The sequence below is a fragment of the Sarcophilus harrisii genome, chromosome 4, assembly GCF_902635505.1.
Source record: "Sarcophilus harrisii chromosome 4, mSarHar1.11, whole genome shotgun sequence".
NCBI lineage: Eukaryota > Metazoa > Chordata > Mammalia > Dasyuromorphia > Dasyuridae > Sarcophilus > Sarcophilus harrisii.
This window is the reverse complement of record NC_045429.1, coordinates 151,943,958-151,955,939: the sequence shown is the minus strand read 5'-3', so window position 1 is coordinate 151,955,939 and position 11,982 is coordinate 151,943,958. Positions and strand designations below refer to the sequence as shown.

Below are 11,982 nucleotides of genomic sequence, written 5' to 3'. Positions count from 1 at the left end.
GGAAGAAATAGTAATAATGCTTTAATTTTCTAAGTGCTCTTCCATTCCATTGGAAAAAAAAAGGGGGGGGAAGGGGGGAACTATTTAGTCCCTATGTATAACTCTTACTTATATGATTCAAAAAGTCCTCTTAGGCATTTGATATAGATAGAAAGTATCTTCAGAGAACATATGATAGAAATCAAATAAACATACTTATTGTCTTTACTTAATTTATAATAACAATAGGAATATAGAGCATAAAGGTGAATTTCATTGTAGAAGGAACTCTCCAATGAGGAATTTCCTCTACCAAAGTAATTCAACACTCTCTCTCTGAAGCTGGTAATCTTATGGAGTTGCCTCAAGGTCTAAAAGGTCTTAACCTTTTAGTCCCTTAGGACTTGCCCAAGATCACCTAACCAATATGTATCAGAAGCAGAATTTGAATTCATGTCTTCCTAATTATATAAGGGACACCACTACCTCTAAGTTATAATAAATCTGGAAAATAGCCCCTTACATTTATAAATTAGATAATGTTTGCTTTATCAGGGCCATATCACATTTGTAAATGCATAGGGACCATTTTCAACATCTATTACATTTATAACTACACATATGAATATTACATACATATGCATATCACTCTTTAAAAAACCAAACAGATATGACTACAAATGTATAGTCATATTATCCTTGCTAGAAAACTGTTTTTTTTTTTTTAACTTTCAAGACTTGTACAGATATCAGATAATTATATTTTATAGCAAACTGATGCAATCAAAGCATATGGTTTCATATTTTTGGAACAAGAAAATTACATCTTGAGAACTATAGTTATATTAAAAAAGATAAATTAGTAAATCCTAATGCTTACTAAGTGGTAATATCTAACTTTGTGGAAGAAAAATGGACATTAAATAAACTTTCTTTAAATTAGAGAGCAAAGGCTCAATTAATAAATTAGATATACATTAGCCTTTCTGTTATTCATTTCAAGGGAAAGCATTAATCAGCATTCACAAACTAAGTTTGTTTGAAGTTCATTACTATTCTAAGCAGTGCATTTTCCCTGGTATCATGCACTCAAAGGGAATAAGAAATGAAAGTACTAATGAAAGACTACCAATTTAGCATGCTACTTGAATTCAATAATCTAGAATTTATTCACATATGTTCAGTTATGTGCAGAAGTCCAATTCTACAAGCATTTTTGAACAAGGGTTATGCTGTGTATTTCAGTAATAGGCTATCTATTTTGTAATTAGTGGAATAGAGCCCAGTACCTCCAGGATTTCATAGGCAGTTAAAATATCCTGAAGCTGCATTGCTCAGTGTGAAATAACATTCCATTTCTGCATAAAAGCATGGAAGCAAAATTTACTCATGCCTTCTCATTATATCTAGAAAAAAATAAAAGGAAAATTGGGGAGATGTGGGAATTATTGAGCTTAACCTTTCTGATCCCCTGGTCTCACAATCTGTTACTCCTCAAAAATTCTCTGAAGGTCAAGCACAAATCATTAATTCATTAAGAATTTTATGAATAAAATTAAATAAAACTTTTTACCAATCATATGTAATCCAGACTAATATCTTAATAGATCTAGCTATACTGTAGTAAGACCAAACATAACCCCTGTGTCTCTGGAGTTTTAGATAACATGATCAACATTCAAGTCTGGAGAACTATTTGATTAAAAAAAAAAACACTATGATTCTTTAACATGCCTATTTCCCTTTTACCAAGGGAAAGAAACTAAAAGAATCTATCATGTCCATGTAGTAAACCCTAATCCTTGAGCTATCAGTTTGCTAATTATACTCTTTGATAGCTGTAGATAAAAACACGCTAAGGTCATGTTTATATGGTGCAAATTGTCTCATGTTGACACAACCTCTGAATTGAGGAGCTATCTTAACATGCCCTTCAGATTCACTTAAAATTAACTGTTAATAAAAGTGCTAGTACTTGAAAATTATTGTTTGAATATCTGAATTCTTAATAAAAATTTCAGGAAGCCTTGAAGCTTTTGAGCAGCTTGCATGAATTTCAGGGAAAAGAAATATTATTCCGATCTTCCATTACATCAAATACTAAAACATCAGGTACCCAGAGTTCTTTAATGAGATCACAAGGGAACTAGTTGGCTGACCTTCAATATTACCCTTCTTTTCACACATAGTATACTACAAGATCATGGGATTTAAAACCAAAAGGGACCTTAAAGATTATCTGCATTGCTCTTTAACTCCAGCAACTATCTAGTGAGGGGGAAATGCCCCACATTCCTAAAAATTCTGTAGTGGAGTTTCCATTCTTGGCTTTTACTTATTTGACATAATCTTCCACTGGCATACAGACAAAAATCAACTTTTTTCTGCCGCAAAGGTAAGCTAGAAACTGAATTTGAATTAAAATTCATGTTTATATCTTCTATAAAATTTCTTACATTTCATATCTTGTCATATTAAGACTTCATTTATCTAGAGATCACAGTCACTTATCCAACAACCTCAACTGTCTTTAACACAGCTGGAAAACTCCAATAACAGAGGATTCTACCAACAAAGTTACCCAAACTTCAAAATATTTAAAATGATAATTCAGAAGCCCCTTCCAATGAGGTGTCTTTTTTTTGTAGCTCAGATACCATAAATCAAAGGTCTTGAAATGGCATAAGATGACAGAACCAAGATAGTGGAGTAGCAAAAGCACTCCAGTCCAGCTCTCTCAACATTTCCCCCCAAACAACTTTAAAACAATGTCTCAAATCAAATTCAGGAGTTGCAAAGTCAACCAATAGTAAGGGTGAGACATTTTTCCAGTTCAAGACAATTTTTGAAGTTACAAGGAAAAGTTTGAGTCATTGGAGTTGGGGCTAGAGAAGAAAAAAAAACTGAAGGAATAAGAATGGGCAATAAAAAAACAAAGCTATCTTTATTTGTGAATAATATAATGGTATTTAGAGAACCCTAAAGAATCAACTAAAAAACTAGTTGAAAAATTATCAATTTAGTACAGTTGCCAAATATAAAATAAATCTTAAATTTCTGTGTAGCTGGAACCCTTCTGAAATGTCTGTATAAGAATAAGAATGGAGAGATTTGTCTGTAATGATATCTTTATTGATTCCCAGTTAAACTTTTATTAGATGGAACCATAGGCAAAGTCAATATTCATATAAGGTTAGATGAGTAGAGAATTTGAGAATCTATAAAAGAACAGCTTAGAGATACTTTTTTTAAGTATATGTTGTTCAGGTAACAAGGAACATACACACATGACCAATAACATCCAGTAATAGCTCCTAAAAACCAGAAAGATTAAAAAAAACGGAATTATGAAAGATATTGTAAGAACCTCCAGCTGAAGATCTGTTATCTATATCCCATTAGAGCCTGTTTTAATTTAGTTGAATCTTACAAAGATAACACTTCCAAGGGACATTTTTTAAAGTCCTGGGATACCCAATCTAGAAGAAATTGGCTTGTTCTGATGAGTTTCAAGGTCTATGATCCTCTGTTAGGTAAGCTAAAGGTATACCCTTTCTCTTAACCAGTCAAGGACTTAATACTTCCAGCCAAGCCTAGAATTCAAGTACATGCTTTGGGCCATTCTCACCTAGTGTGTGCTTTTTCAGATTTGTTTTAGTCCAGGCTTTTATATTCAAAGCTAGATTAGAACATATTTTCTCTCCAGGCATTGAAAAGGTAGAGGATAAATAGATGTGATATCTTTATGAAATTCAGCATCTTATTAGAAAAATAAAGCAACTTCTATAAGGGAAGAAATGAATTTTAAGGAATTACTAAAGACAGATTTATCACTAGATAAAAGTTTGCAAAACAGATAACTATATTTCTATAATGGCCTCAAAAATAATCCAATATTTTCAAGACTTTATCCGATGGAAACTTCATTTTATTTAACATACAAGTGATTTAGAGATTTTAGATCTAAATTGTTTTTATTCAAGAGGCATAATTTTTCTTTCAATCATTCTTCCCAGGAATATGACATATGGGAATCAAATTAGCTTCTATTCTGCATTGCTTAGGAGTCACTTTACATTGAATCATTACAATGAAATTTAAAATCCTAAATAATTCTGGGCCTCAGTTTCTCTATTTGTTAAATGAAGATATTAGACTACATGTTCTCTAAGGTTCCTTCTGATTCTGACATTATGTGATTTTAATTATATTCTAGAATAATTGATTTAGAGTAGCAAGGAATTTTAGAGGGCATTTGATCCAATGTCTTTATTTTGTACTTTAAACTGAGGCTTAGAGTGATTCATGAGTTGCCTAAAGTCACAGAAGCACCAAGTAGCAGAGTTGGGATTTGAATTCAATTCTTCTAACTCCACATTGCAGCACGCTTCATTAAATTATATTTGTGATACATTTCAAAATCATAAAATATAAAAATTGGGAAGAACCTCAGACGTAATCTAATTTAGTTCCCTAATTAAAAAAATGAAACAGTCTCAGTGAAGTGATTTGCTTGGGGTCATACTTCAAGCTAGCAACAAAATCTAGAATCCAAATCTCCAACTACTACTACAATTGTCTTCTAATATTTGCAATGAAAGAATAATAGGAAGGAAGCTCACCTTATATGAAACAAGTTCTCAACAAGGCATACATCATAACACATGCATATATATATGTGTGCATGCACAAACACCAGATACACACATCTATGCATAACCAATGAATGTCAAATAATTGAAAATGCATAATATTTAACAAATGTGATGATTCAATTACTTATGTATAAAATACTTCTTCAGTCTATTAAACTATATGGTTCTGAAAGCATGAGCTATGCTTTTTTTCATATTCTTATCATCTGATATTTGTTAAATATTTCAAAATCATACCATGTTCATGATTTAATTTATTTGGTTAACTCTTCTACTATTATAAATCATAACTCCCCTATGCATTAAGAATGGTTTTACATGTTTCTATGGGGAGAAAAAAATCACCAAGGGACTAATACTTTGATGAATTTCTCCAAACTATAAGAAAAAGCAAGGTAACATTGGTAAAGAGCAGAACTAAAACCAAGAGTCTGTGTGTTCAAGTTCTATCTTTGACATATGATGGTAATGTGATTCTAGACAAGCCACTTAATCTTTAAATGTTCAAATCAGCTCTCTAATACTATAACTGAAGAGAAGGTAGTGACTTGCACTGGTAGAGGTATTTACCTATGCCAACCAATGAATCACTAGTAAGTCTCCTATCTTTGTCTCCAAACTAAATGAATATTCAGAGCTTCTGAAGCTTAGTACTAGAGCTCAAGTTCTAATCTTATTTTATAGAGTCTTCATTCATTCTCCTGCTTGAGACCTTAGGATAGGATGTGAGCAGAAGCTGTATAAAATTTTAAAAAGAAAAGTTTTTTGAATGAAAGAACATTTCATAAATGTAACTTTTTTGCTACATCAATTTAATTTGTGTATGTAAGATTTATATTTGTGAATTTTAGGACCTTGAGAATATACTTGATTTATTCTTAATAAGGATACTTTAAATAGAGTGGGTAAAAAGTTACAATCACACACAAAAGCAGGGAGGGAAGGCGAGGGAAAAGAGATCCATTGTTTTGACTAGGGAAGAATTACTGGAATGAAGTTTTGTGTCTGAGTGTGTTAGGAGTATGGAGGAAGGAAAGTAAGAAATTGGGAGTTTCTCTCTCTCTTCCTAGACTAATTTCTGCAGATAGCACATCATAGAAATTCAACCCAGAAGCTAAATAAATGGGATGTCCAAACCAAGCCCCATGGTTTCAGCTGATGGGTATTCCAAAGAAATAAATGGTTATGGTCTCCATTTCAACATTACACTTGAACTTGTAGATATTTCTTTATGTAATTTTGAAAATTTTAAGGGCTTGGAAGCAAGTTCTATTATATCAAGGAAAATAGAAAGAAAATAATCTTTTTGTGCCCAGTTTGACCCTCCAGGGATAGGGATAGAAATTTCAGGATGTGCTCTATTTTTCCAGTCCTAAGAAAAGACAAGGTAAGGGCATGAACAGGATCACATTAGAGAATTGATGAGATTGTACTCAAAGGGGAATATTTTGTGCACCAAAGTTAGCATTTGTAGCAAATCACTTAGAATTGTGCCATTTCTAACTAAGCTAGGTCTGTCTACTTTACCCAGGTTATACACATTCCATAGAGGGATTTAGGAAGGGCCCACTCAGCCCCATCTTGAGTTCGAGGACAGAGACAAGCTTCTTCCAAAACTTCTCTAGGATTACATGTAAAGTTGAAAGGGTATTTTTTGTATCTGTGTGAGTTGGTTTCAGGTTACCACAAATATTTTCAGAGCTCACTGCCCATAACAAGCTCTCCTCATGTCATTGGCTCTTGCTGTGCTGGCACCTTTGACTGCCTGAATGAGATTGTTTAGGGATTATTAGATCAACCACATGCATTCTGCTTTTGTTTTAATGGTTTTTTGTCCAGAGATAGGGAAGTTGGCTGGGGCCCCAGAGATGAAAGGAGGTCTGTGGGGTTAGAGGGAGGTGAGGTTATAGAGAAAATAGAGACAAATGTGCAGTGATGAGTGTTTTCTGCTTGTTAAGAGTCATAGGAAAATATAACAATTTGAGTTTGAGGTGAGGAGGAACAAGATGGCAATGTAGGACAAGGAATTATACCCCACAGTGGTGCCAGGATAACATCTACCAAGATATGTCTCTAAATTACATCAAGAACTTCTATGAAGGATGTGTGAGTATTAAACATATAATGAAATCAAATGACTTGGACAAGTTCATGAGTTAGATGATTTTCATAAATAAAGATAGATGTTATATTCTAAAAATAGTATATAGTATCAGTTATGCTTTTAAAATTAATTTATTATGCACTGAACTTTAAACAACAAAGCCAAATAAATATATACTCAACTATTCACATATAAAGATTAGTTCCTATATACAATATTTCTTCAGGATCCACTATACTTTTTGTTTATTCATCTCTATTATGTGTGTATAAATATAGATATTCATATCTATATACATACCTATATGTACACATATGTACATATATAAACATGCACATATAAAGCATATACATATGTGTGTGCATATGCACATACATACATAAGTCATACAGTATATATATATAGTCTTTGCTTTTTTCACTTTGTATAAATGCCTAAAAGTCTTTCTGGATGTCTTACAGTGTTCTATTTATTATATCCAAAGGTAGTATTTCATAAATATTAATATCCAGTTTATTCAGTCAGTTGCCAACTCTTTGATATTTAGGTTGTTTCTAGTTCTTTGAAATTGTAAATAATGTTGTACATCTCATTTTTTTTCTTTATGCTTATGTTCTGAGGATATATTCCCAATAATAAGGGGTCTGATGCAGAGTAAGATTATTTTTATGATCTGTATACTGTCAGATTGCTCTCTGAAAATTCAACTAATACTTCCTTTTAAACTATATCATGATAATAATCATTCCTAACTGAAATCTAAAATGAATCCATGAAACTATTTGGCTATTGGTCCATAAGCCTAGTCCAATTACTTAATTCTTTTATTACAAAGTACAAAATTATGGTGACCAACTGTGAATGGCTTAGCTATTCTCAGTAATACAATGATTTAAGACAATTCCAAAAAACATATGATTAAAAACATGTTATTCTCTTCCAGAGGAAGAACTGAGGATCTAAATGCAAATTAAAGCTTACTTTTTTAGCTTTTTTTTTTATGGTTCTTGTGCTTTTTTTTTTGTCTTTCACAACATAAATAATATGTAAATATGTTTATCATGCTGCACATGTATAACCTACATAAAATTTCTTGCCTTCTCAATGAGGGGGAGGGAAAGAAGTCAAAAGAAAATTTGGAAATCAAACATTTTTAAAGCAAATCTTTAAAATTTTTTACATAGAATTGGGAAAAATATTAAAAACTAAAAATTGCAAAATTAGTGACTTGTACCAGGTAATATCAGCTGCACATTATTTGGCCATTTAGATAGGAAAACATTAAAGTGCTATATAAATATCAATTATTATTGTTATTTATAATTGGCAATATACATACTCATGAGTTTAAAGAAGATTCAAAAAAGCATAAAGGTTTATTTTCATTAGTTCCATACATTCTAGATGAACAAATACTCTATTCCTACAAAAAAGACTATAACGATAGTTAATATCATGTTAAATTAAAGCTTTTAAAATAATTTTTCAATTGTACAATTAAAAAAAAGCGTATTCTTGACTTATTGTTAGTAGAAACATTTCAAGGATAAAGAGGAGAATAAACAAATCTTTGAACAATATACCTTGGGGATTAGACTAAATGATGGCTTCTCAGGTTATTTCTAGTTCTATCAGTTTATTATTTGTTGATTTGAGATCACTTCCCACAAATTTACTCATAGAAATATTATGCAAGTTTTCCTTTTTGCCTAAAAATGATATTTCATTATAACTGTCACAGCTCAGACCTCCTACAGTGATCGGTCAATTCCACACCCTTTTCTTTGGCTCAGTTCGAATGTTCTTCCTTGGTGTATTGGGCTTTGCAGTCTATGGGAATGAAGCCTTGCATTTTAGCTGTGATCCAGACAAGAAGGAAATAAATCTCTTCTGTTACAACCAATTCAGGCCAATAACTCCACAGGTAAATACGTGAAAAAAAAAAAAAAAAAAAAAAAAAAAGGAAATAAGGAGAAAGAAAGAAGGGGGAAAGAAATGGAAGGAGGGAGGGAGGGAAGAAGGGAGGGACGGAGAGAGAGAGAGAGAGAGAGAGAGAGAGAGAAACAGAGACAGATATACAGAGACAAACAGAGACAGACACAGACAGAGATAGAGATACAGACAGAAAAAGACATATAGACAGACAGAGACAGAGACAGGAAGGCATAGAGAGAGAGACAGAGAAAGAGAGGGAAGGAGGAAAGGATAGAAGGAGGTAGAAGAAGGAAGGAAGGAAAAAGGAGAAAGAATAGGAAGAAGGTCATCTTATTTAGAACTCTGCAGTGTTCAAAAAAATTGGAGAATTGGTGGTATTGTCTAGATAATTACAGAAAAAAATGTATTTTAACTTAAATTATCTCTAAAATGGAGGGAGTTGGCTATTCATGTTGCATTTTAGCTCTATATCCTTATTTTAGAATATTCATGTTTCAGATAAAGATGAGTTGAGAGAAAACTCAATTATTTAACTAACATTCATTTCTCAATTTTAATTTGGACATCTGGGTTATATTAATGAAGAGAAAACAAAATAGCTGCTTAAAAGAATACTATTCACCATTATTAACAAATTGGGATAAAACAAGTGAGGAAAAAATTTGTAAATACTCTATTTTTTAATTTTAACAAATTTTAAATACTTTTTTACTTAAGAATAAATTGAAAAGTTTTGTTTCATTAATTTAAATAAAATCTTTAAATGTTCCAGACTAAGTACAAATCTACATTAGTAGAACTTTCCTCAATGGGAGTTTCCTATGCTGATAAAATCCCAGGTCCAGCTCTCTTCAATTAAATATATATTTACAATGTAAGTTTTGAAACAAAAGCTAAAGTTAAACTCCCTAGAGAACCAATGCATATTTGTTTGAGTTGGTTATTTTTTTAACAGACATATGGATGAAATGATTTGACTAATGTTTCTGCCATTCTTTAGGTATTCTGGGCATTACAGCTAGTGACTGTACTGGTTCCTGGAGCTGTTTTCCATCTTTATGCTGCATGTAAAAGCATTGATCAAGAAAGTATACTTCAGAGGCCCATCTATACTGTCTTTTATATCCTCTCTGCCTTACTAAGAATAATCCTTGAGGTGATAGCCTTTTGGCTTCAAAGTCATCTTTTTGGTTTCCAAGTAAAATCTCTTTATCATTGTGATGCTAGTTTGCTTGAAAAAAGATTGGGCATCATAAGGTGTCTTGTTCCAGAACATTTTGAAAAGACCATATTTCTCATTGCTATGTACACATTTACAGCAGTCACAATAGCACTGGGAGCTGCTGAAGTTTTTGAGATCTTATGTAGAAGATTAAGCTTTTTAAGTGGCTAATAGCTATGGTTTACCTACTACTATAGGGGTTCCATCCATTTCTTTTATTTTTGATTGCATTCAATGAAAGCTTAACTTCAAAAGGTTTCAGTTTTGTTGTGATTTGTTCTTAAAGTACAGACCATCATCTCTGGAGTTCTCTTTAGGTGCCTGTCATTTAAAAGTTACTGCTGGTATAGTTCTAAAGGAAATTAGATCAACTCACTTTACTACAGCCCTTCAAGTGAATTCACCATCTTCTATATCAGTCCAAACCATGACATCCAAGTAAAACTTAATTTATCTAACGAATATCAACCATGAATCAATTAATAAATATGATATTCTCCAGTTTCATTAGAGTTGGAGAAAGGAAGGTAGTAATTTAGATGCATGTATTCATTCCTATCATTACACACTGATATTTAATGAGTACAAGATGGAGAACTTTAATCAAAAGATGGAGAAATATCCTTATGAGATGATTTCTACTGAATGGAAGATTTTATGCACCTTTGTCTACTGTAGTGGCAAACTTGCCTATATATTTTCAGAATATAATGATGACTACAATGATGATGCATTAATTTATTAATATTATTTTGTTTAGCAAGGAAAAGTTACGAATCAAAGGGGAAAGAACAGACACATACTTACATAAATAATGTTTCTGAGTTCTACACAATAATTTATCATTCTGTAACATTATTTCCTGGATTTGGAAGGGAGTCATGATTAAAGCTTTGTCTAAGAGAAGCAAGACTGAAAAAGTAAGGTACATTTCACAAGTTAAGAGAAAGAAAAGGTGAGAGAGGGAGAGAGATAAAGGAGAAAGAGACAGAGATAAAAACAGACATAGAGAGACAAAGAAATAGAGAGACTGAGACAGAGACAGATAGATAGAGAGAGACAGACACAGAGAAGAACAAGGAGAGTCAGACAGAAAAAAGGAATGAAGAAAAGAAGGAGAGGGAGAGACACACACACACAGAGAAGCACACACAGAGAGAGAAAGAGTGTGAAGGAAGGGAAGGAGAGAGGCAGGGAGGAAGAGAAGGAGGGAAGGAAGGAGAAAGAAATGAAGAAAGAGGGAGAGAGGAGGGGGTAAAAGAGAGAAAGGGAGAGAAAGAGGAAAAAAGGGAGAGAAAGGGAGGGAGAAACTTTAAAAAGTGAGGTGAGATAGAAAGCAAAAGATTGTAGTTTTAGATTTCCTATTGACCTTGTTCAGTTACTTAATTTCTCTTGGCCTCCATTTCCTCATCTATAAAATGAGGAAGTTGGACTATTTGATTTTAAAGACTCTTACCAATTCTAAAATTATATAAATGTATGACAATGTTGATTACCAAAACTCTTATTAGATCATACTGTTTATTCTACACTGAAGATTTAGTATTTATGAACTCAGATCAAATTGAAAGAAGTTAGTGGCAGATGACAACACCCAGGAACTACTGCTTTGATGATATATAAAAACGGCTAAGCATGATACAATATCAATTATTAAACCAAATTGCCCAATGGCATCTAAATTTGAATTTAAATAAAATCTTGATTTCAAGCAAAATTCTTCAAGAATATTGTATGTAAATAAATGTTTTAAAGGACATGATACCACAAATAGGCAATGTATATTGCTACAGAAAGCTCCTAAACAGAAATATCTACAGAAGTATAAAATGATGACATATCTTCATGTTCTGAATCTTTTATAATAAAGTGAAAGCATACTGATAACACAAACTTAATTTGTAGTGCTGAAGATAAAATATGGCCTAGTGTTAATGATCAAAAAATAAATCTTCTGCTAGTAAAAAAAAAATGTAATATATAAAATTTTGTTTAGGTTTAACCCTATATAATAAAATCCTGCATTGGCCAATTTAAACAGGTAATTCAAATTCAAATATTCTAAATTGAAATAGCTTTTAAAATTT

At 32.1% G+C, this 11,982-nt stretch overlaps 1 protein-coding gene across 1 annotated transcript; it reads left to right on the top strand.

Moving 5' to 3' along the window:
* The first annotated feature begins 6,701 nt into the window (after positions 1-6,701).
* GJE1 (gap junction protein epsilon 1) lies at positions 6,702-10,066 on the top strand. The gene is made up of 3 exons (XM_003769507.1): positions 6,702-6,740; positions 8,480-8,662; positions 9,674-10,066. Exons 1-3 carry the CDS (start codon positions 6,702-6,704, stop codon positions 10,064-10,066), a joined length of 615 nt encoding a protein of 204 aa, XP_003769555.1.
* The last annotated feature ends 1,916 nt before the right edge of the window (positions 10,067-11,982 follow it).

Excerpts from the sequence above, each read along its gene's own strand:
- GJE1 (XM_003769507.1), top strand. The coding sequence starts at position 6,702 with ATGTCTCTAAATTACATCAAGAACTTCTATGAAGGATGT. Across the intron at positions 6,741-8,479 it reads AGAACTTCTATGAAGGATGT|CTCAGACCTCCTACAGTGAT; the intron begins GTGAGTATTAAA and ends TAACTGTCACAG. Across the intron at positions 8,663-9,673 it reads TCAGGCCAATAACTCCACAG|GTATTCTGGGCATTACAGCT; the intron begins GTAAATACGTGA and ends GCCATTCTTTAG.